The following is a 26,993-nucleotide window of genomic DNA, read 5'->3' as shown; positions in this document are numbered from 1 at the left end:
ATACCCGTCCGAACCCAACCCGAATTTAACGGGGAAAATCTGTTATGACTGGATTCGGGTTCGGGTAAAACCAGATCCCAATTTTTGGGTTGAGGTTCGGGTTTGGTACAACTAATACCCTACCTCGAACCCGCCCCAAACCTGTTAGATATAATACTAGGCATACCTAAAGTGCTAAATTAGAAATAGAATTAGTCAAATAGTAGCTTGTGTGAAACAGTAAACTGCGAACACCCAAAGTCTGAAACACCCAAAGTCACACTCTCTTCTCCGGCAAGGTGGCATGCGCAGCGGCAATCCTCAAGATGAGTCTTTTGTGTTCATCTTCTTTCATTACTTTTGTGTTTCATTAATCTTTGTTTCCATTAATCCTTGATGATTAACCACCCAACCTTAATCAGCAACCATCAAAGCCTCGCTTAGTGCCTAGAACCAAGGTTTATCTCCAAGATATAATGAAAAAATTTAACCTCATTTTGGTTCATCTTTAAGGTTTATTTCCAAGATCTAATAAGATTGTGTTGTTTTTTCTTTTTATTTTTACTACTTTCGCATATGTCAATTTTTAACCTCATTTTGGTTCATCTTTAAGTGTTTCTATCAGTAAACTCATCTGCAAATGTATTACTCCTGCATCCAAAAAAAGATCTAATGAAAATTGTCCCAAATAAAAGTTACAAAAATAAATAAAAATGCTTGGAAGTTATATAAAAGTGACAAACTAGGTGATTTGAACTCTGCCCAGAACCTGTTTGATGAAATGCCTCAATGAAATGAGGATTATATATTAGTAAAAAATAAAGCAAGTATATATCTATCTAGTTGTGAAATTTATCCTAAAAGCTTTATAGGTAAATTATAATTATAATTAGAAAGTTGTTTTGAATATAAACTTCCACACTTAAAGTTGTTCCAAATTATTTTGAATAGTGACGATTGATTTAAAAATCAATGATTAGGAATTTTAATAATTTCGTATTGTGTTATACACTAATGTATGTTGTAATGCTTAATGAATTAAGTGATTAAATATGTGTTTGCTAATATGTGTAAATCTGTTTTTTCTTCCAATTGTTTTATTATTTATCCAATTAGGGAGAATGTATATAGTAAATAGAACAGATATGGATGTGGTTGGTACCCAACATGCTTCACAAGGAAGTTCACAACAAGTAAATGTGGAAGACACTTCAAATACTACACCTGAACAATCTCATATTGGACAAGATGATAATATAGAATCAACAACACAACCTACATCAAAGAGGCATAGAAGTGTGGTGTGGGAGCATTATGAAAAGATTAAAGTGGACGGAGTAGACAAGGCTGAGTGCAAATATTGTAAGAAAAAAATCGGAGGGGGTTCAAAGAATGGAACAAAGCACTTGCACAACCATATGGAGTTGTGTGTTCAAAAAAAGATTATGAGAGAGGCAATAACAAAGGACAATCATTTCTAATGCTTAAAGACTCACAAGGTAAGCAAGAGTTAGGAGTTGGAACTTATGATGCAGAAAATACAAAAAAGGAGCTCCCGAGTGCAATTATTATGCACGATTATCCACTATCAATAGTGGACCATGTTGGTTTTAGAAGGTACTCAGCTTCCGTCCAACCATTGTTTCAAGTGCCTTCTCGAAACACCATCAAGAAGGAAATATTGAAAGTGTATGATTTTGAGAGAGAATATGCAATGAAGATGTTGGATAGTCATGAAGGGAGAGTGGACATTACCTCAGATATGTGGACCTCAAGTAATCAAAAGAGGGGTTACATGGCAGTCACAGCTCACTATATTGATTGCTCTTGGACTTTACAAAGTCGAATCTTGAGTAATTATATTTATAACTCAATTTATTTGCAGTTTTTCATGGAAAAATTATTGAATGTTAATATTGTTATTTTAGGTTCATTTATGTTCTTGCCCCTCACACTAGTGATATACTTTGTCATGAGCTCGTTGAATGCTTTATGGATTGGAACATTGACACAAAAATATCAACTATTACTCTAGATAATTGTAGCACAAATAATGCTATAATTCCAAAAATTAAGGATAAATTGTGGTTGGAAAATTTGTTGAGGGATGGGTCTTTACTTCATATGCGTTGTTGTGCATATATCCTAAATTTAATAGTTGAAGATGGATTAGAAGTTGTGAAAGATGGGATAGAAAAGATTCGAGATAGTGTAGCATATTGGAACGCTACACCAAAAAGGAGCGAAAAGTTTGAGGAGACTGCTAAACAATTGCGAGTTCCTTACACTAAAAAGTTAATTTTAGATTGTCCAACTAGATGGAAATCAACTTCCCAAATGCTCGAGGTTGCCATATCGTATAAGGATGTATTTAATCGGTTAAATCAACGTGACACTCAATATACTTGTTTGTCAAGTAGTTCACAATGGCAATTTGCAGAGGATGTTTGTGAGCGACTAAAATTGTTTAGTTCCATAACCGAGAAGATTTATGGTACTAAGTATCCAACTGCCAACATATATTTTCCCAAGATTTGTCATATTAAGCTAGCAATAACTCGGTGGATTAACTCCTCTAATGAATTGATTAAAATGATGGCAGAGAAGATGATGGCTAAATTTGAAAGGTATTAGAGTGTGATTCATGATATTATGGGAGTTGCTACAGTTTTGGATCCTATATACAAAATGGCATTACTTGAATTCTATTTTAATAAGTTGTATGACCATGATGCATTTACACAAATAAGGAAAATCCGAGAGTTGTGTTATGATTTAGTGTCTGATTATCAAAAAAACAAAAAATTCTAGTGGAAGCTCTCCATTGTTAAACAGAACTGTTACTAATGATGAACCTTTGGAGGAATATGATATGTTTATCGATATGAGAGGAGAAACTAGAAGCTCAAGTGTTAAAACTGAGTTGGATCATTATTTGGAGGAGGATGTTATAAAAAGAACACTGGATTTTGACATTTTAAATTGGTAGAAGACAAATGGAGTCATGTATCCAACACTTCAAGCAATTGCAAAAGATTTGTTAGTTATTCCTATTTCTAATGTAGCTTCTGAATCAACATTCAGCACAAGTGTTCAAATATTGAGTCCTCATCGTAGTCGACTTAATTGGACTACATTAGAGGCTTTGATGTGTGCTAGGAGTTGGCTATGGTCTGCTGAAAAGGCTGGTAAAGTTTTAAATTATTAAAGTATTGATTCAAGTATCAGATTTAATATCTTATATTATGTAATATATTTTATCTTATCATTCTTTGTTTTCAATATTGCTAGGAAATTTGAATTCCAGTTTCGCACAAGAATATGCTACTGTTTTAAATGAAATGGAGTCTGATGATGAAGGTATTTTACATTTCACTTGTTTTAAATTATTTGTTTAATGGGTATATTTAATTTTGGTTTTTAAATCTTAATACAGCTGAAGTGATGAATAGTAGTTTGAGTTATCATTTTGAAAATTCGTAGTTGATGCCTGAATGTCTGCTGCATCCAGATATTGAAGAAGACTTATATTTTAGTGTACTGCATCTATGAAAAAAGACTTGTTGACTGTTATTGTTCCTGAATTATGCTATTGTTACTTAATTATTGTTATTGCTTCATCGAGATATCTAGTGAATATTGTTACTAAATTATGTGTTTTATTGGTTGTGGTACTGAAAATATGCATTATTTATGTGACAATGATAAACCTAGCATATGCTAATTCATATGCTAATTGCCTAATTCATATGATGACAGTGATGCTAAAGTATGCATTATTTATGGTGACAGTGATGCTAAAATGTGTATAATACACAGTGATGCTCACTAGTCAGTATCTATATATTTATTTATTATCGGGTTTACACGTCGGGTTCGGGTTACCCGAATGGGATGGTATTCTTATTTTCAACCCCATTGAGTTTGGGTTCAGGTTCAGGTTTTACATTTCGGGTTCGGGGTTGGGTAAGGGTAAACCCGACCCCGATCCGCCCTGTTGTCATTCCTACTTGGTGAGATATCCTACTTTCTAGGCATAGAATTCAAAAGGACAAGGCAAGGGATATTCATGCACCAAAAGAAATATATCTCTGATGTACTACAAAGATTTAAAATGGAGAACTATAACTCTGCATCAACACCCGCTGAAGTTGGAAGTATGGCAAATCAATCTAAATCAGAACAAAATGTTGGCAAAACCTTGTACAGACAAATAGTTGGTTCACTAAGGTACATCTGCAACATTATACCTGAAATAGACCTAAAATAGCTTATGGAGTTGGTATGGTAAGTAAGTTCATGGAAGCTACTAAATTAAGTCATCTTATAGAAACAGTAGCATTGAGTTGGTTGGTTACTTTGATACAAATTAGTATGGAGAAAAACTAGAGAAGAAGAGCACAACATGTTATCTCTTCTGCTTTGGTGATGCCCCTATCAGTTAGTGTTCCAAGAAGTAGGATGTGGTAGCTTTATCCTCATGTGAAGCTAAATATATATCAGCTTGTATGTGTTCTTGCCAAGCAGTATGGATGGAAGCTTTGATAGAAGAGTTAAAGCTGAAACAAGAGGATGGAATAATGCTGATGGTGGATAACAAATCTGCAATTAATCTTGCATTAAAACTAGTGGCTCATAGTAGGAGCAAATACATAGATACTAGATTTCACTACATTCGAGATCAGGTAACCAAAGGGAAGATAAAGTTGGAATTCTTTACTTTAGAAAACCAATTGGCAGGTGTGTTTACCAAACCATTGAAGAAGGGAAGATTTAAAGAACTTACACAAAAGATTGGAGTGAAAAGTCTAGCAAGTTTGAATTTAAGGGGGGTGTTGAATAATTGTAATTTTCCTTACTAGCCTCTTTAATCAATTAAGGATATAAAAATCAATTAATGATAAGAATAATTGATTATCGAATTTGTTAGTTAGTTAGTAGTTAAGCTACCTTATTCGACAAGTTAGTTGAGTAGCTATAAATAGAACATACACATTTTGAATTACGTGTTGTATGTTGATATTCAATACATTGTTCAATATAGAATCTGAGGTTATTCATTCATACATCTTCTCTCTCAAAACTCATCTTCTTTCATTAAAGTTCAACAGTTCCTTTATATTAGTATAGATAAATGACTTTTATCTCCTCCTTTCTAATTTTGGGACTCTAATTTTCTTATAAGAATAAGCATTTATTGTGTAAGAATACATAGGCACGATGAGTAGGAGGGGTGACGGTCACTGCAAAACTGGGGGCCTGAGTCGAGACGGAACAGTCGTCGGTGCAAATCTTGGTAGTAATAATAAATATTCAAATGAGAATTTTGAAGACCAAAGGAAAAAATCATGTGAGCAACACATGATAAATGAGTGAAAAATATTCATAATTTAATAAGAATACTACTAGAGTGCAGGAATGAAGATGCTCTAAAATTGCTTATATCCAAGAACCAGTCTTCAATCATCGACCAAAAAGTTAGGTTAGGACATAGGGCCTATTGGCCTAATATGACACGTACTCATGAAAAGTCAGTAGTGAATAGTAATTGAATGTCCTTTAACAATTTGTATTTGTATAATAAAAGCTCCTTAGACTTCACCTAATTCTTGTTGCTATGTAAAAGTTTGATTTGTCTTAACCGTTAGTTTAATGAGAGTAATAAGACTATATGTCTTTCTCTTTTACATTGGGGGCCAGGTTCACTTCACCATTTGAGTAGAGCCCATGTTTAATCAAAATTAAATAATTGTTTTTGACTAAATTAATACCAAAACATACGATACATGACTATTGATCTCAATTACATATCTATTATGATTTAAAATAAACTCATTTAATTTTCAATTTTATTAATAAATATTAGAGATTTATCTATGATGTTAGATCATATAATAATTTTGAACCTCTTCTTATTATAATTGCATTTATAATTTGGACTCGTATTTCTTGGTCTTGGCCTATTATTACCAAGTCTTGACCTTGAAATTTATTGGGCATAATCATGTATCTCGTGACAATTAGATATTAGAGATTGTTTCGTAAACGCAACTATGCAAACATGTGAAATTAATTAAATAGAAGAGAAATAAAAATGCAATTGTAGTATATCAACTTATCAACTTATAATGTTTGCTATTTCTTTTATCTTATCAATGTGCTCCTATTCGACAACCAAAAAAATGGGCTTCTATACGATAACCAAAAAAATGTGCTTCTATACGATAACAAAAAAAAATGTGCTTCTATACGATTAAAAAAAAAGAAATGTGCTTCTATACGATGTGAACCAATTTACTTTGGTTCCAATAATAACAGTGTCATGATAGATCAATAATGTAACACTTCAGTCCTATATTTACGAATAGAGAAAAGGATATATATTTTGACAGTGTAAGATATTTTTACATTGTCACTGCATCATCTATTACTCATTTTATTTCAAATTATCATTAACTTTTAAATAAAAGTAATACAGATAGATGGTGGATGATGCACTGACTGTGTATAAATATTTACACTGTTAGTGTGTAGATTTTATTGAATATGTCACCTCAAGTTCAAATATTAGTGTAATATTATATTTCTTTTCACAACTCGAACACATAATATCATGGACTTATAATTATTGATTTCATTGTGTCGCTACCTTTAAGAGGAAACAAAATATTGCATAGTTATTTAAGTTTGAGGGCAGCACATTAAGTATATTCATAATGTTATATGGAATATAATTCGGTTGCATTTATAATTAGCAGCTTAATGAATATAATTTCCTGAGGTTATGTGTTCTTTCGTCGATGGTCTTAAAAAGATGGCATGCCCATAGTTGCAGTAGACAGTAAGAAGAAGCAAAAGAAATCAGAGAAGTTGCAATGGTAATGAGATTTGTGAGAGAAGAAAGAAAGTAGAAGAAGAACTAATCACCATTCAATGAATATACCTCATATGCTTTATTGAACTCACTTTTAATTGATGAATTACACCAAGACAGAACCAGTTTATATACACACTGATTCTAAAACAGAAAAGAAGAAGAAAACAGAAACTTTCTAAAAGAGGAAAAACTGCCAAACCGAAAAACAGAATTAACAACCAAAAATTACCCAAAAAGGAAAGTTTCAAAATAACCAAAAACAAAGCTTTCAAGATGTATTTCCTTGAGTAATTATCTGTTCAATTCTTCCTCTCTTCTTCTCATAATCACAATTTAACACGCCTCCACAAGCTGGACCATGGATACTAGACATTCCAAGCTTGCTAATGAGACGATTAAAAACTCCTTTATGAAGACCTTTAGTCAAGCAATCTGCCAACTGATTTTCTGTAGAAATAGGAAGAAGATGAACCTCACCATCTTGAACTCTTTCTCGAATTGAATGGCAATCAATTTCGATATGCTTTGTTCTTTCATGGAAGACGGGATTGGCAGCAATGTGAAGAGCAGATTGATTGTCACAATAGAGCATAATGGGAGTGACATGATCAATCTGCAAATCAGGCAGTAAGTAACTGAACCATCTTGCCTCACATCCAGCCAAAGCCAAAGCACGATACTCTGCTTCTGCAGAGGATCTAGACACAGTTTTCTGTCTTTTGCTTTTCCATGAGATCAAGGCATTTCCAATAAGAAAACAAAATCCTGTGATAGATCTTCTAGTATCAACACAAGTGCCCCAATCTGAGTCACTGAAACCAGTCAGTTTAGTTGTATTCTGAGTTGGATAAAAGAGCCCTCTTCCTGGGTCATGCTTGAGATATTTTACAATCCTCAATCCAGCTTCATAATGTGCATCAGTGGGTTTTGCCAAAAATTGGCTTAGGTGACTTACTCAATAAGAAATATCTAGCCTGGTGTGTGTGAGATAGATTAGCCTTCCAATTAACCTTCTATATTCCAAGGGTCAGTTAGGGGATGACCACAATTCCCAAACAGTTTGGTGTTTGGATCCATAGGTGTTGAGCAGGGCTTAGAACCAAGAAGGCCTGTGTCATTCAGCAGATCCAATGTGTATTTCCTTTGACATATGTTGATGCCCTTTGATGATCTAGCCACCTCTATTCCAAGAAAGTACCTTAATTCTCCCAAATCCTTGATGTTGAATTGTTTGTTCATAAATGTCTTTAGTTGAGTGATTTCCTCCAAATTATTCCCTGCAACCATTAAGTCATCAACATATACAAGAATAGCAGTGAATTTGTTATTAACAGATTTGGAAAATAAAGAATAGTCAGCTTTGGATTGAGTGTACCCGAATTTTGTTAAGATGCAGGTAAGCTTTGCATTCCATTGCCTTCTAGCTTGCTTTAATCCATAAAGGGATTTCTGTAACTTGCAAACCAAGCTAGGATCTTGCACACACAAACCCAGAGGGGGCTTCATGTAAACTTCTTCCAGCAAGTCACCATGTAAGAAGGCTGTGTTCACATCCATTTGGTGGATGTGCCAGTTTTTAACAGCACATATAGCAAGTAAAGTCCTAATTGTTGTCATTTTGACAACAGGGCTAAATGTTTCAAAATAATCTAGACCTGCAGTTTGGTTGTAACCCTTAGCAACTAGTCTAGCTTTGTATTTGTTTATGGTTCCATCAGCATTATGTTTAACTTTGAAGATCCATTTACATCCTATAGACTTTTTATCTTTAGGGAGCTTGGTAAGGATCCAAGTTTGATTATTGTTGAGAGCCTTCAGCTCACAATCTATAGCAGTCTTCCAATGCTCATGTTTTATTGCCTCTTCATATGAGTAAGGCTCAGTGTGAGCATTGATGTTTAGGATAAAATGTCTAAATTTGTTGGAGAGAGCACTGTAAGACATGTAGTCTGAGATTGGATGCTTGGTCCTCTGTACACTAGTGCCAGAATCCTTCAAAGACAGTAAGCAGTGATAGTCTTGCAAGTGAGATGGAGGCCCTTTAATTCTAGTGGATCTCCTAATACTGTGGCTAGGCTCATTATTAACAAGATCAGTGTCATTGTCTTGAATATTAGTAGAATTATTATCATCAGTAGCATGAATATTTTGATCATTATCAAATTCAACCTCAGGCTGCAATGTTTCAGTGTTGTTGGCATTGTTTCCATTACTGGTGTCATCATGATGAGTAGGGTAATCAAGAAAATGGTCACAAGGCATATAAGGAGAGGTAGGCAGAGACAATTCATTTTTGTCTTCACTACTTGTATTATCAGAAATGAAAGGGAAAACATGTTCATAAAAGATCACATTCCTAGACACAAAAGTTTCCCTATTCTTTGTGTCAAATACTATATATCCCTTTGTGCCAGCCTTAAAACCAAGAAAGATACATCTTCTAGATCTAGGGTCAAGTTTCTTCCTATGATTAGTAAGAGTGGCAGCAAAACACAAACATCCAAAAACTCTGATGTTCATTAAGTTGGGGTCATGCTTGAACAGGATTTGGTATGGTGATTTTTGGTCTAGGTAAGGGCTAGGTTGTCTATTAATCAAAAATACTGCATGATTAACAGCAAAGTTCCAAAAACATTTTGGAAGAGAGGATTGAAAAAGGAGGGATCTAGCTACCCCTAATATATGTTGATGCTTTCTCTCAACTATCCCATTTTGTTGAGGAGTTTCAACACAAGTTGTTTCATGTGTGATTCCTTTTAAGGCATAGAAGTCAGTCATCTTAAACTCAAGGCCATTATCAGTCCTAATGCATTTGGTTTTGATACTGAATTGGGTTTCTACAAAGTTGACAAATCCTTTTAGCAGGCTAGAGGCTTCAGATTTAAGTTTCATAAGATAAATCCAAGTATGCCTTGACTTATCATCAACAATAGTTATAAAGTATCTATGACCACCTAAAGAAGGAACAGATAAGGGACCCCATATATCAACATGAACAAGATCAAAAGCATTTAAAGATTCAGATATGCTATGCTGAAAAGGGAGTTTCTTCTGTTTAGCATATAAACAAGTTTCACAAGGATCAATAGAAGGTTTTATTTGAATGAAAGGAAACTGTTTTTGCATATTCATTAATTTGGCATGAGATAAATGTCCTAGCCTCTTATGCCATACATCATTCTTGTAAGTATTAAACTGATTTACATGAGGGATATTACTAATCAAACTATTGTTATTGACAATGTATAATCCTCCCCTAATCTCAGCTGCACCAATCATCCTCAAGGTATTCTGTTCCTGAATTACACATTTCACTTTTGAGAAAATCAATTCACAGTTAAGGCACACAGTAAGCTTGGAAACAGATATAATGTTAAATTTGAAAGAAGGAATGAAAAGAACATTGGATAGGTACAGGTTATTTGAAAAAAGAACAGTTCCAGCAATGTATGCAATAACATCACTCCCATTAGGCAGTTTCACATGGATAGGAGGTATTCTTTTGAAAGATTGGAAGTTTGACATTGAGTAGCAAACATGATCTGTTGCCCCAGTGTCAAGTATCCAGTCTTTTGATATTGATAAGTTATTTATAGTGTGTGAAATACCTGTTGGATTGGAGCTAATTTGATTGGTGATGTGCAAAGGTTGAGAGTTTGTTTGTTGTTGCTTCATTAGAGCTAATATGGCTTGCTGTTGGTCCATAGTGAATGGCATTATTCCTGGATCATCTGAATTTTGTTCAGCATCAGCATTGTTGTTGATTCCATCATCTTCATTACTCATAATGTGGTTCACATTGTTGTTTGTTTTGAAACTAGGAGGATATCCATGTTTCTTGTAGCATACATCTATTGTATGCCCTGTCTTGTTGCAGTATGTGCACAATTTTGTTCCTCTTCCTTGATAGCTTCTTCCCCTTCCTGGTGCAGTCCCTCTGAATCCTCTTCCTCTAGCTCTTCCTCTGCCATATGCTTCATCTGCATTGTTGGTTAACACCCTGGATTCATCATAAGGGTTGTTTAATTGCCTTTCTTGCTGAACAAGTAGAGAGAATGCCTTGTTGATGCCTGGGAGAGGTTCCATAAGCATGATTTGGGACCTCACTGCTGAGTATTGCTCATTCAATCCCTTCAAGAATCTTATGATATAGTCATTTTCCCTGTAGGCTTTCACAATGGGAACCACAGTGCTTTTGCATTTGAATTCACACATACAGCAAGGAATGGGTCTAAAATTGTCCAATTCTTGCCAAAGGCGCTTCAATTGAGTGTAATAGGCATCAATTGAGAGATTACCTTGTCTTAATCTGTAAAGATCCTCTTGAACATCACATATGCGAAAGATATCTCCTTGATAGTATCTTTCCTTCAAATCACTCCACACTTCAAATGCTGTCTCTAGCCAAAGAACACTTTCTGCTATGGATGGATCCAGAGATTGATTGATCCATGACAGAACCAATGTGTTGCATCTATCCCAAGTAGCAAACAAGGGATCATCATTAAGAGGTTTTGGCAATTCACCATCTATGAATTGAAGCTTATTCTTGGTTTTCAGGGCCATAGCCATAGCCTTTGACCAAGAATGGTAGTTTCCTCCTTTTAGAGGAACTGATACGAGAGCTGATCCAGGGTTCTCATTAGGGTGTATGAAGTAAGGGCTTGATGGATACTTAAGACACTAGTAGCCATCAAGAATTTTTCGTGAAAGGAAAGGCTTATAATCAAGATGAGATTATGCACAAATATTCAGGTGATAGAGTCGCAGCAGAGCTTTATGCTCTGATACCATCTTAAAAAGATGGCATGCCCATAGTTGCAGTAGACAGTAAGAAGAAGCAAAAGAAATCAGAGAAGTTGCAATGGTAATGAGATTTGTGAGAGAAGAAAGAAAGTAGAAGAAGAACTAATCACCATTCAATGAATATACCTCATATGCTTTATTGAACTCACTTTTAATTGATGAATTACACCAAGACAGAACCAGTTTATATACACACTGATTCTAAAACAGAAAAGAAGAAGAAAACAGAAACTTTCTAAAAGAGGAAAAACTGCCAAACCGAAAAACAGAATTAACAACCAAAAATTACCCAAAAAGGAAAGTTTCAAAATAACCAAAAACAAAGCTTTCAAGATGTATTTCCTTGAGTAATTATCTGTTCAATTCTTCCTCTCTTCTTCTCATAATCACAATTTAACAGATGGAGGTCCCTTTCAGGAATAAAATATTATATCGAGTATTTAAGTTTGAGGGTGATACACTCAATTTATCTATGGGCAAGGAGATCATATATCAAGACTAGGGTGGCACAAATAATAATAAATAGTAATACAATAACAATGGTCTAATATTATTTTAAAGTCCATCCGAATTTATTTTAATTATATTAGATATAGAAATATATCCTCAACCACTTCATTAGGAATAATTTAGTCCAAATATATTATTTTATATTGATACTCAACATATTTAATTATTGTCTTATTCCAATGAATTAGTACATTTGTCCAATGAGCTGAGAACAGCCAAAATAGAGTAAATAATTAAAAAAAAAATAGTTAATAGTTAATACTAGTTCATAAAAGAGTAAATACAAGGGTATAAAATTTGCAAGAGCTATATCAAAAATTCTCTTCACTCATACCTTTGACAAAGCATATAAGTTACAGTTAAGAAACCTGATGATGATACTTCACTGTCTATTCATATTCTTTTATGCTTATGCATGTTGAATGAATATTTCTGAGATGGGGATAAGCTTGATGGGTGCATCCATTGACATTGTAACCCTTTATATGATTTTAGTTACTCAAACTCCACGAAGTTTCCTCATAGCCAACAGATTAGATTTTTCCAACTTCAGACCAAAAATACTAGAGAAAAAGGTGAGATTGGCTTACTTGAGCCACAAACAAAATTAATTAAGATAATGTCAATTTGGTTCACTTTAAATAAGGTGGGGGCTTTAAATGGATTTGCTTAAAGAGCTATCCCATCATATCTTACATATTCGAGACTCAAATAAAATTGTTTATCTACATACCAACATTACTAATAATACTTTAATAGGGAAGATAATGAAAACCGAACATGTGAGTACTCGTCTGAATCCAACCTAAATTATGAGAGAAATCTAATGTGTCTGGGTTCGGATTTTACCTTAGTTCAACTTCTAGATTTGGGTTTGGTATAGTTGATACCCTACTCTGAACTTGCCCCGAACTCGATTAATATATGTAAAATAGTAAAATTAGACATAAATGCATATATAAAACATACATATATATATATATATATATATATATATATATATATATATGTTTTATATATGCATTTATGTCTAATTTTACTATTTTACATATATTAATCGAGTTCGGGGCAAGTTCAGAGTAGGGTATCAACTATACCAAACCCAAATCTAGAAGTTGAACTAAGGTAAAATCCGAACCCAGACACATTAGATTTCTCTCATAATTTAGGTTGGATTCAGACGAGTACTCACATGTTCGGTTTTCATTATCTTCCCTATTAAAGTATTATTAGTAATGTTGGTATGTAGATAAACAATTTTATTTGAGTCTCGAATATGTAAGATATGATGGGATAGCTCTTTAAGCAAATCCATTTAAAGCCCCCACCTTATTTAAAGTGAACCAAATTGACATTATCTTAATTAATTTTGTTTGTGGCTCAAGTAAGCCAATCTCACCTTTTTCTCTAGTATTTTTGGTCTGAAGTTGGAAAAATCTAATCTGTTGGCTATGAGGAAACTTCGTGGAGTTTGAGTAACTAAAATCATATAAAGGGTTACAATGTCAATGGATGCACCCATCAAGCTTATCCCCATCTCAGAAATATTCATTCAACATGCATAAGCATAAAAGAATATGAATAGACAGTGAAGTATCATCATCAGGTTTCTTAACTGTAACTTATATGCTTTGTCAAAGGTATGAGTGAAGAGAATTTTTGATATAGCTCTTGCAAATTTTATACCCTTGTATTTACTCTTTTATGAACTAGTATTAACTATTAACTATTTTTTTTTTAATTATTTACTCTATTTTGGCTGTTCTCAGCTCATTGGACAAATGTACTAATTCATTGGAATAAGACAATAATTAAATATGTTGAGTATCAATATAAAATAATATATTTGGACTAAATTATTCCTAATGAAGTGGTTGAGGATATATTTCTATATCTAATATAATTAAAATAAATTCGGATGGACTTTAAAATAATATTAGACCATTGTTATTGTATTACTATTTATTATTATTTGTGCCACCCTAGTCTTGATATATGATCTCCTTGCCCATAGATAAATTGAGTGTATCACATTGTAAAATATAAAAGTGTATGATAGGTTGTGAGATCCAAATAAGAATAAAATGATTATTTGTCAAGGAGAAAAAATAAATATTATTCTTATTTTATATAGAGTTATAATAAAATATAAAATAATGTGTGGAATCTAAATAAAAATAGAAAAAAAATTTCTCCATTGGAGATGATCTAATGATTTAAAGTTTAGACCTTTGAGCAAAGATGTGGTATTTGATCCATTTATTATGGTTCATATTTTCATTTCATAGATGAAGATTTCCTTTTTTTTCTTTTCTTTTTTCTCATCCATCCCAACCCAAAGTAAGCACGCCACTTGTTTTTTAACATAAAAGTTTGATAACTAATTTTATCATTTTCCACATTTATAAAAAAAGAAGCATGTCCCACGTTAAAAATCACAATGTTGCCTTTATTATTGTGGGGACAAAGAACTTCTATCACACACTCTATCCCAAACTAGAGATGACAATAAGTGCGGGTAGTGCTTTTCCGTACCCAAACTCGCAATATTTGTGAGTACCCACGTGGGTAGCGAGTATTTGTGGGTTCCCAACGAGTTTTTAATCTTAATTATGATGATATATAATCTTAAAATAATAATAAATATATATAAAAGTTTATCTAAAAACTAAATATATAAATTTGTGTGTACCCGTGGGGCGGGTATCACAAAACTCACTCCCGCCCATAAGCTATTATTGTGGATACCCGTTGTAGGTATTTTCATGAGTACCCACGAGTCAGATTTTTTTGTCATCCTTATCCCAAACCATATCCCAGTTCAATCAGTTTTGAGAAAGTAATATAAAAATTTAATATTTTGTTTTTAAAAAATTTCTATTTATTTATATACCAATTTTTAGTTAGTGGGACAGAAAATTAGAATAACTCTTATAACAAGTGATCTATATACTTATGGTGGACCAGATCTTGCTCCATCATTGGAACATTAATGGGTCCTTGGTGAGTTTTAGAAAGACTGTGTCTTTATATCACTGTCTAATAATTATATCAAATCATATAAAATATTAATTTATTTTTATTAAATGATATGTTTTGATTAGTTTGATATACAAACTGAAACACTAAGTCTTCCTTTGGTATATGTAATTTTGAGTGGAAAGAAGATGAGATGAGGGAGAATAAGAAGAGAGTTTCAATTTCTTTCTTGTTTAGTTGAAGAGAAGAGGAGGGAAGAGAGAAGAAATAACAATTTTGTCATCATTTTCAAAAAATTATAATAACACATAAAAATGAAAAAACACTTAATTTTGCATATGTTTCTAAAAATAGTATTTAATGTATAACTATTGTTTTAATTAAATTTCAAAATAATTTTAAAAATATGTATTTATTAGTTTTAACAATAAAATTATTTTTAAATTATAATTTAGTGTTAAAGCTAATATGATAAGGGTATTATAGTTTATACAACAAATATCACTTTTTTTTCTCTTCTCTTTCTCTTATACCAAACAACTATCAAAATCTACCCTCTTTATCATCATTTTATCTCTTCTCTCGTTCTATTTTCTTCCCTCAACTAAAGAGGGCATAATGATAATAGGAGATTTTTCACTTTAGTCTTACACCTACTTACGGTCAAATAACTTTAGAACTTCCTATAATGTAATTTGCCATCTTCCTACAATTAATTTTCCACCTAAATAAAGCAAGATCTCTTCTTCTTGCTCTAAGCATGATAAGAAAAGTTCAACTATTTGAATTTATAAATACAACATTCATTAAGATGATACTTAATTTATATCCTTATATACGTCAAAAAAATTACAATAAAACTTGATCATCCTTACAACCATATACGATAATACAATATCTTACATGAACATCTATGCCAACTATTGCCAAGTGTTAAATAACATTTGTATGAAATATCTCTTACATAGGATACTGCATAGAATTGATGGTTGAAATGCAATGTTATATAAAAATCTGTTTGCCAAATCTCTAAATTTCTTACGCACTAAGACAAAAGGTTACCCAAACGGTTAAGAAGCCCTTTATTTGTGGAACACAATGCATGTTGGATTCAGAATCCTCTCTAGCCCATAGAAAGAAAAACACTTGAAAAACTAAAGAAAAAATAAATATAATAATACTTGTATTCTTTTATTTATAGTGAGTTAATACCTTATCCGTAAAACTAAAAATAAAAACAGAACTATACTTTTTGATAATGTAGAGAACTTTGAGTCGTGACTTATAGTGTGATAAAACAAAATCAAAAGTCACCCCAAGCAAGTACACATAAATTTAGCCCAAAAAAGACAATTGCATACCTTATCTTTTAAGCTTTGTAGAAAACAAGAAAAATAATCTCCTAGTAGAGTAGGGAAAATATAAACATAGAGAGAAAAGATACACATAAATGATCTCCAACTTTGATAATTCAAACAGCACAAAGGCCTTGTTGGCATAAAAAAAGTGGGATCAAAAAATCAAGAACAAAAGAACTAAGGATAATAGATTGAAAAAACAAAGAACTAATTATCACTAACATATAGAGCTTGGCTTAAAATTGTGGTTTGGATATGTTGTTCTTGATGAAGTGATGATTCAACAAGGATTAGGAATTTCATCAGAGGACATCAACAATTGTTCTAAATAATCAGCACCTAGATCTTCAAACACCACAGCATTGTTTATCCTACTATCTATATTCTTCTTGACACCCATTTTCCTTCTCAATGAGTGCTTCCTCTTAAGAGCAATAACAGGGGAGCACCCATCTTCAGACCCATAATTCATTTCCCTAAGTGATTCCTTAACAGTCTCAATAGGGAAATTGAGTATAGCAGCAGAACCCCTCATGGTAAAAGCTGCTTGATCATAAGCTAAAGCTGCTGCTTCTGCACTATCAAATGTCCCTAACCAAACCCTTATTCCATGCCTAGTTGAGTCTCTTATCTCGGCCGCAAACTTTCCCCATGGCCTTCTCCTGACACCTCGATACGACTTCTCCTTCCTGGTGTGATCGCCACTTCCCCGGGAACTCACCTCCTCTTCTTTCACCACCTTGGTGGTGTCAAAGGGTTCCTGGGGAATGTTGGCAATCATGCCATAGAGAAGCATCTCTTCAGAGTCGTTCTCGTTGAATGGAAGGTAATCATTCTGGAAATTCAACGAGAACAACTCTGGTGAGCTGAAGCAAGAGGATTCAGGGGAGAAGTCAGAGTTTGATGAGTAGAAAATGGAAGAGGAATCCATTTTAGAAGTGTGAAGGAGTTCAAAATGAGTGGCTAATAATGTGAAGAAAACAGAAACAGAAAGTTGCTCTGTTTATTTTAAGTCGCTCTTACAACAAACTCGCTTATATATAACATACCAGTTTCGTGACTAAAGTAAAATGGTAAAAGCCGCCGCTAAAGCAAATGGGATAAAAATATTTGGATGAAAAGAGATGAAACACATGAAAGGAAGAAAATGGTGATGACATGCTGAGATGACTCTCATCATTTGAAGTCAACCTCAAAACGATTTATAATGTAGAATCATGAATTATTTTAGTAGTTAATTGAATAATCCAAATGTAAGAATTTCTCTAGTTCTCTTGTAATAAATCAAAGTTTTTTATTTTTTATTTTTGCTTTTTATCTTTTATGTTTATCTTCATATTAAAAAACATGTTTAAAAAATAAATAATAACTTGAAGTTATCATAATTTCATTGTGAAAATAACATTATTATTTTTTCACTGAGTTAAAAATCACATTATATATTTAAGTAAAATAAAATTAATAGAAACATTTTTGTAGTTATAAACAGAAAATATAAAAGCACAATAAATACCATTAAAATATTTTATTTTTGTATTTTATCATTTCTAGGTGCAAATGCGTCAAATTGTTGGTGAGATATTCCATATAGACACCCTAAATGATTGATGAAGCTTGTTTATTTGTCTAATCAAATAAACTTGAGCTTGGAGCTAAAATGAGTGGAATTCAAAATTTATAAAGGTTACATTAATAGTTAGTACAGTAATAATATATATCATTATATTACTATATTTATATTTTGTATAAATTAGATTATGATGCAATGTGTGAGTTATGGAAAATATTTATGATTTATGAATATGGAATTATATTTTTTTCTTATATGTTTTTATCGTCTAGTTTAGTATAACAATGTTAAATATTAATAAAGACAAGAATAATTTAAAGAGAAACTTGATAAAGAAACGTAGCTAAATTTTCAATGGGTTAAATGTATCAAGCTCACAAACCTTAGAGTTTTTAAACAAACTTGGTTCAAGCTTTATATTTGGCTCATTTAACTAAACAAGTTAACCTCAAAGTACCTTCATTTTTACAAGTCAAGTTCAAACTTTAATATACTACACTAGGCTTGGTTTATTTATATCCCTAACTATTCCTAAATGGTTGATGTCAGAAAAAATAATTGATTAATGATATGTCTATCTATAATGATTTATAGATAGTCTTAAACCAATGAGTTGGAACCAACAACTAATAAAAATAATTTTGGTGGATGACATGCATCATATCCTATGATACACCTTCTTCTTTAAGAATGTTGAAATATAAAGTGAAAATAAACTCATATATATTGGCTTAAAGCATATCTATATCTCAATCTGTTAAATAATATAATAGTGCAAAAAATTTAAGCTCACCTTATAGAATTATTTTTTGACATTGTAAAGTTGTGTATAAATATATGGGACATCAATTTTACTCATAAGTCAAAGCTATATTTACCACTAATAATTTCAAGATAAAATGCATAATATCAAACTTATTATTGAAAATTAATTTATTAATCATTAGGGAAAATAGTTTGAGAATTGATAGTGGAAATATAGTTTACATTCTTGATAATTATTAACCCTTCATAATTAAGAATCAATAATTCTTAATGAAAGTAATACACATAGATAAGATGTTACAATGAAAATATTAAAAACATATACCGATAGTCTAATCATGAAGCATCAAGATTCTATGTACATAAACAAAAATCAACTACTAAATTTCAAAATATATATATATATATATATATATATATATATAGATTTTGGAGATTTTTTATATGTGTTTCATAGTATTAGTTGACCTATTTTTAAATATATACATTTTAATTTAATTAATATTGTCTTCAATTTTAGTTTATTTAACTCTAATCAAACTTAAAAGAATTATGTGTAACTACCAGTTATGACATGTTACCTCTCAGACTCATGACTCATGAATATACTGGATGTGTCACTCATTAAACTTAAATACCTCATGCAATATTTTATTCCCCTCTTAGGGAGCCTTTCGCGACTCGAACTCGTGACCTTAGGGATAAATAGTCACTATACCACTGAGTCGCTACCATTAAGCTACATTTTGTAACACCCCAGTTATGACATGCTACCTCACAAGCCCATGAATATACTGGGTGTGCCACCAATTAAGCTTAATAATTTCTACAGTATTTTATTCCCCTCCCAGGGGAGCCTTTCGCGACTCGAATCCGTAACCTCAGTGATAAATAGTCATTATATCACTGAGTCGCTACCATTAAGAGACCCCTTCATTTTTTTCATTAACTTTTACGGTTCACACTCTTTGGCTCTACCCATGTCATATATAATAATAGGTATTTCAAAACGAAGTCGAACTATATAGTAAAGGTATTTAAGTATGAAGATTGGTTGGGTAGCTGACCCTCTTACACGCTTAATGGTAGCAACTCAGTGGTATAATGACTATTTATCTCTGAGGTCACGGGTTCGAGTCACGGAAGACTCCTCTGGGAGAAGAATAAAATACTGTAGGAAATATTTAAGCTTAATGGGTGGCACGCCCAGTATATTCATGAGTCTGGGAGGTCACATGAATATACTGAGTGTGTCACCCATTAAGCTTAAATACTCCTTGCAGAATTTTATTCCCCTCCAATGGAGCCTTCCGCGACTCGAACTCGTGACCTGAGGGATAAACAGTCACTATATCACTGAGTCGCTACCATTACACCTTAATGGTAGTGACTCAGTGGTATAGTGACTATTTATCTCTGAGGTCACTGGTTCGAGTCGTGGAGAGCTACCTTGGGAGGGGAATAAATACTAGAGTGAGTATTTAAATTTAATGGGTGACACGCTCAGTATATTCACTGGGAGGTCACATGTCAGAACTGATATATTATATTATATTATATACCAAATCATTCCTCATAAAATGTTAATCAATCATTTTCATTACTTTCAAAATTCTACTTATAAGAAAAACATCTAATAACATTATGACTGAAAAACTTTTGCATGTTCCATCCCTAATGTAATATTTAGACAGAAATGGTGATCCAACCAGACATATTGACTAGACCTTACAATAAAACGAATATTTATGTCTAAAATAATTTTTTTTAAAAAACCCAACATTTATTAATGGCAAGACATTATCTATCCAATAATATACTTGTCCCAATGAAAAAAAGAAGAATGAGAAAAAAGAAATAAAGAATAAAAGACATGGTTGAGAATTGTAGCGTATGTGCACAAGAAGCGGGTCCCACATAAATAAGGATGACGACATACGTGGGTCAATGAAAGGGAAGGCAACCACGTGAGAAGTGCATTCTAGGGGTTAGGGTGACATCAACATATGACGTTATTATTTGTAATTTTATGTTTTATTCTTTTGTTTCTTCATATGGATAATGATTAATGAACACAAGTGTATAGTCATTGGCAATTTGGGACCAAGAAAATTCTATTGGATTTTGGATGCGCCTACTTGGTACTATTCCACTATTTATGGCATAAGAAGACAGAGACAACACAAGGGTGTTGTTTCTCTTACAAAAAAGATTATTGATTATTCTTGTAATTTTAAATTAGAAATAATGTTTGATAAAACTTGTTTTGAAGTGAGAACTCTATAAAGGGAGTCCCATTATGCAATAATCGAGGTGTGATTGCCAAAAACCCCATAATTTAAGGCCGAATTCTTTTTACACCTTTAACGATTTTAACTTATATTACTTAAGGTTATTTAGTTTTAGCTTTTTAGTATGATAATTATTAAGTTTTATAAAATGCTTCTAAACTATTTATCTCGAAAAATTATATAGTATCTTATATTTATGTTATATTTGAGATTGGACGATGATGATAGGAAATATTATGGAGAGAGAAGGAAACTGGTGGAATATAATGTGAGTCACCTTCCCATTATTTGTCATATCACATTATTGTACCTTTAACTTTACATTTTCCTATTAGGATTTGGTATTTGGTAAATCTAAATCTTCTAAATGCTTACCCTTACTCTTTCCTTCTACTTATTAACTATATTGTGATTTCTTTTTTGAAGTGATCGATTAACTTTTTTATGAGAAAAATTGTATATAATTAAAGTGTAAAACTTTTATATACAATCAGTCTATTATTCATTATATATTTATAATTATCATTTATTCTTCAAAAAAAAGTAATGCAAATGAATATTTGATGATAAACTGACAGTAAATAAATATTTATATTAATAGTATATATATATATATATATTGCATTTTTTTGTATAGTGCTAAAGTCGTCTTCCTTATGAGTAAGTTTTTTAAATTTACTCTCTATCCTAGTTATCAATTCTAGGGAAATTCAATGATTCCAATTAATGAGTAGATCTAAACCATTAAATGTTCATAAAATTGATAATTAAGATAAGAAATAAGTTTTAAAAACTTACTCGTGGAGTAAGTGGATCAACACTCTTCTTTAACATATATAATACATTGACATGCAGCACTCGTCATTTTCAAACATTAATTACTTATATTAAACTAGTTTCAAACATAAATTTTGTCCAAAGTCTCAAAATATTTAGACAAAACCCTTTTTATAATAATTTTTGCATTTGCTCTGTATAATAATATGATATTATAAATAATATATTTCAAGTTACTCCTACCTAAAAAAATATTTATTTTAAAAAAATAAAGTCATTTAAGTGAAGAGAAAATTCATCAAAGCGCTCTTGTTCAAAAACAATTTTCGTCAAAATGCTATTGTTCAAGAAACATATTAAAACTAATATAGATGTAGGGGAGTGTAACTTTTTTTAAAATATCGTAAATTTAATTAACTTTACGAAATCTCAGTGTAATTTTCTCAAAATATTTTAATTTTTTGAATATTTAATTAGATTTATTTTGTTTTTAACAATGATAAGATTTGTATATAAGGAATGAGACACTTTGTTGTTGGGGTGTTCTTCAAAAGAGATAGAACAGGTTTGAAGCACATTATTTAGTATTTAAAGTTCCCAATCTTCACCACTCAATTACTGTGATGATAAGACCCGGATAGATGATAGATTAAAGGTTCAATTTCTGAGAGTGATGTTTATTGAGAGATGCAATCACGTGTTATGAAAGACATTAGTTTTTTACTCAAAAGATAAAGAATATCGCAAGCATTACCAAAAATATTCCTTAGGCATTACCAAAAATAAACTTGACCAATCAATTGAGGAGACTCTAGCTAAAAATAATTGAATTTCTTTTCTTCATATCTTTATATTCCCTCCTAACTCAAATATAAGTACAAAAAAAATTCTACGTGGTTGTCTAAACTCTAAAGTTTAAGCAAATTTTAATTAATTTCATCACATTAAATATTGTCATGCTTAAAGTATCAATCATTTGCGGCAAAATTTATTCTCATTTCATGAAACATTTCACTTTTAAAGTTCCACCTTTAATGTTTTTTTAGTTATTTTTTATAATATATTGGAGTATATATTTTTTAATATATTATCATCATCATATATAAATATATATATTTACTAAAAAAATAATTTCTAATATATCACGACAAAGACTAAAAATATTAAAATAAAAACCAATATCAAGATTTAAAAATAGAATGAAACATAATAAATAAAAATTGCAAAACTTAAATAATTCACAAAATAAATAGTGCATAAAATTATAAAAAAATAATTCAATGAGACGTTAATAAAAAAGACAAAAATTCAATTGAAATTTAAGGAATAAAATAAGAAATGAAATTGATTAGAAAAATAAAGAATTCAAAGAAAGCAACTTACAATCATTTTTTTCCTTTCATAAATAAAAGATGAGTTTATAATCTATCACATTAAAAAAATAATTAAAAGCTGCAATTTTAAGTTTATTTTTGAAAAACTATGGGAAAATAATAGATCATCTTATTAATTTTTTCTACAATTATATATTATTTTCTTATGACTAGAATGATTTTGTATGAAGATTTGATATATGACATGTGTAGCAAACACATGGTCAATGAATTGCTGTCAATATGCCAAAGACACTTTGCCTTTCTTACACAAGTAGCCGTTTTCAGAAACAAAATATTTTAAATTTAACTCTTTCCTCACGTTCAATGAATGTTAGTGCAAACGGAAGGTGCTTGATGATGTGAGAAAATGAAAACCATTGTAATTATTAAGTGTACAAATTATTTGACCTTTTATATTCATTGCATCAATCAATAATAAAATATAACGGGTGTTAGTTCAAGTGGTACATGTTTGATTCCTCTTAAGCAAGAACTCGGGTTCGAGTCTTGTGGATGGAAAAAATGTCTGTTGGGAGAGTTAGCCCCACGTACCTATGGATGTTCCTGGCTCGGACAAAATTGCCTCAAGTGCGAAGATATATATGGGAAACCAAAAAAAATCAATAATAAAATACAATGATCCGTATCTAATCTTCATTCTTCAGAGATTCTTATCTGGTTAATTAGTTATTAGTTTACTTCAGGTTGAAAATTTGTCCACAAATGTAACACAATTGCCTTCATTCTTGGCGACATTCAAGCCATATTATCTTAGCCGCAAAAATGCTTTACAGAATTATTGGGAGCTCTTCTAATCTCATAAAATTTGTGAGCGTCTGAGGCATGTTGAAAAGAAATTAGAAGTATTTTAAATGAAAAACAATATATTTTCCACCAATGTAATCTATAAATTGTTTACACATAAGAATATAACATATCACATATATTGCAAAATGGAAATAAAAAAAGGAAAAAATGCATAAAATCTATTGTAATTTTTATATTTTAATAAGTAGATATCATGAACTATTTTTCCTTCTAATTATTCCTTAAACTTTACCATTTGTTGAAATTAGTTTTTATATTATTGAATGACTAATAGGCAAATAAGGAAACCATTGTCATGACGGCACTCATAATAATAACAACGCGATTAGAGGAAACCATCATCAAATACGAATTGGTTGAAAAGAAGTTAAATAAATTTCAAAGTCGGAAGTGTTTAACACAATGATATTCTCCTACATAAAAAATAAAATAAAAATAATCTAAAAGTTGATATTAATACAAATTTTTCATCTATATTAATTTAACATTTATATAGAGACTAAAATTTAATGAATACTATGGAGAAGTAATATTTCATAGTAGTTACATATAAAGTTGTTATTTTTATAGACTTTTCCTAAATAATAAGAAGAAAAAAAACTAAAAGTAGGGAAACGTATCATGGTATTATCCCTAGCAAAGTTTAATTGTCTATAGATCGACATTGCTTTACAATAGTGTTTCATCTAAAATTTAGCAAATTTGGTCGAGTTTTATTGACTCCATTAGAAAATGTGTCCCACGCCAAATATGTGTTACTCAATTTTCACTATCTCCACTCATGGGGATTACATTTTTCTCTATCCAAAGACTTTCTCCTTTTTAATTGGGGCCATAAATCCTCTGTTTTACCCCTACCTTGTACAATTTCAGTGGCAAAAAGCACTTAATTCCGTCACTTCGCTGCCTTTTTTTCCAATTGTGTCCTATAACTAAAGTTATGTGTTTCCTCAAACAAGAAGCTGTTATTTTATCTCTTCTAATATTAAGACCATATGCAAGAGCATCGTGTGAAAGGTTTTAGTAAAATTCATATATTGCTGCAATTAGATAAACCTTTCCTCTATAAATACCAAAATGAAAATGACCTTTTAGCTTTATTCCCCAGTGCATGAATGAAATTTTTAGGAGAATTAAATATTTGAGTCGAGTCAATATCATTTCTACTATCTGAGAGGAAAGTGATAGAAAAAGCAAAGTATAATAACATTTGTATCTTTTTATTTATATTATGGTGACATTTTTTCCTTAAAATTATATACAAAATATAAAACTTTTCTCTAGTGGAGAGGATCCCGTTAACTATCATGAGTAATCACTTTCTTTGCATAAGAAAGCTTTCAATCATAGTCCAATGAATAGTCCAGATGCATGCCCCTTTGATCTTTTTTCCGAGTCACCAAAACTAAGATTTTGGCCAAGTGTTTTGAAAGTCCTCCAAAAAGAATGGGTATAAATATTTTGATGGAGACTTTTCCAATGAACATTAGCCCATATTTGTAATAGGCATCTTTGAAATTCAAGACTTTCTTAATCTGCAGCTTCTGAGAAAGCACATTTTTGGTTAAGTATTCTTTAATTTGTCACTTTCACCAATTAGGACAAACCAACTTATTTTAAATTTAAGTTCCACATTTAGTTGATGATATGGTACTAACCCTTTAGCTTTTCTTCTTTAATTTTTTGTATTCTTATTTCTAAACCAACCCAACTCCCATTTATTATTTATAATTATTCTAATTCTTTCTTAATAATCATTAGTTAAAGCATGCATAATGAAATAAAAAAATGTGGCAATATTGGGTGCTATTTTGTCAATGAAAATCATGTGAAGGAAAGTGGGACGAAAATGCTTTCCTTCTTGCATGGGGACAAGGGTGCAAGGCCTTTAATTTGAGATTACAATCCAAAATAACTAATTATTAATACTTTGACTATTCGTAGTTACTCTTGTGTGACACGTGGGATAAGGTATTGGCCGTCACATCTAATTACTTGTTTATGCATGGTTGATACTTTATACGATGTTTTTAATTAAATTTTATATACCAATAAAATTAGTTAATTTTTTATTCTTTTTAAATTATATTGTAATTTTACAATTATTATGTAATTTAAATATTATTTATTAGTTTATAGTATCACTAATAACAACTATATACAAATAATCAAAGTCTTTAATATGACCACGTTAGAGAAAAAATTAATAAATATTATATACAAATACAAAATATCTTATAAATAAAACCATCATAATACTCTAGAATTTCTCTTACAAAATTGAAGTCCATAGTTTCAATAATAATAACAATAAAACATAAATAGTCAATTCAATTTAACACGACTCCTAAAACCTATCTTTTAAAACACACTTAGAAGTTTTGTTGAAGCAACACAATTTTTTAGTGATCAATATTTCTTTTATTTCAAATTCATATGTTGTGTAGGGCAGTGTTGTGAAACCCGAGCCGGACGTCAAACCGGCAGAGGTCCCGTATTAGGTTTAACCGGTTTAAACGGTTAAATCGTCCGGTCTGACCGGGTGATTTCGTACATAATTAATAATTTTTATTTATAAATATATAGTTATATATAAATGTCAAACTTTATATAATTAATAATTATGTATAATTATATGAAATAATACCTCTTTATCTTTTTTGGACCGTAGTAAAACAAAATATTAGAACGTTGTCCCATTTTTTTTTTTTTAAGTGAGTCATTCGGTTTACTTCCCGGGTTAATCCGGTTTAACCGGGTTTAACATGGTCGGACCGGATTTTTTCCGGTTCAAAGCGGTCCAACTCTCATTCGGTTAAGACGGCAAACCAGAGCCGTTTTCAAGTCCGGTCAGCGGTCAGACCGGTCGGACCGTCC

At 31.4% G+C, this 26,993-nt stretch overlaps 2 protein-coding genes across 2 annotated transcripts; one reads left to right on the top strand and one right to left on the bottom strand.

Annotated features, from left to right (window-relative positions):
- The first annotated feature begins 1,124 nt into the window (after positions 1-1,124).
- On the top strand, positions 1,125-3,996 carry LOC109337638 (zinc finger BED domain-containing protein RICESLEEPER 2-like). Its single transcript, XM_019574653.1, has 6 exons — positions 1,125-1,405; positions 1,908-2,606; positions 2,791-2,964; positions 3,064-3,167; positions 3,271-3,339; positions 3,914-3,996. Exons 1-6 carry the CDS (start codon positions 1,125-1,127, stop codon positions 3,994-3,996), a joined length of 1,410 nt encoding a protein of 469 aa, XP_019430198.1.
- Positions 3,997-16,559: 12,563 nt separating this feature from the next.
- On the bottom strand, positions 16,560-17,529 carry LOC109337637 (ethylene-responsive transcription factor 1B-like). Its single transcript, XM_019574652.1, has one exon. The coding sequence runs from the start codon at positions 17,438-17,440 to the stop codon at positions 16,790-16,792; it is 651 nt and encodes a 216-aa protein (XP_019430197.1). The 5' UTR covers positions 17,441-17,529; the 3' UTR covers positions 16,560-16,789.
- Between the last annotated feature and the right edge of the window lie 9,464 nt (positions 17,530-26,993).

This window comes from Lupinus angustifolius, unplaced genomic scaffold (genome assembly GCF_001865875.1).
Source record: "Lupinus angustifolius cultivar Tanjil unplaced genomic scaffold, LupAngTanjil_v1.0 Scaffold_9_54, whole genome shotgun sequence".
NCBI lineage: Eukaryota > Viridiplantae > Streptophyta > Magnoliopsida > Fabales > Fabaceae > Lupinus > Lupinus angustifolius.
The sequence above is the reverse complement of the archived record's forward strand: the minus strand, read 5'-3'. Positions and strand labels throughout refer to the sequence as shown.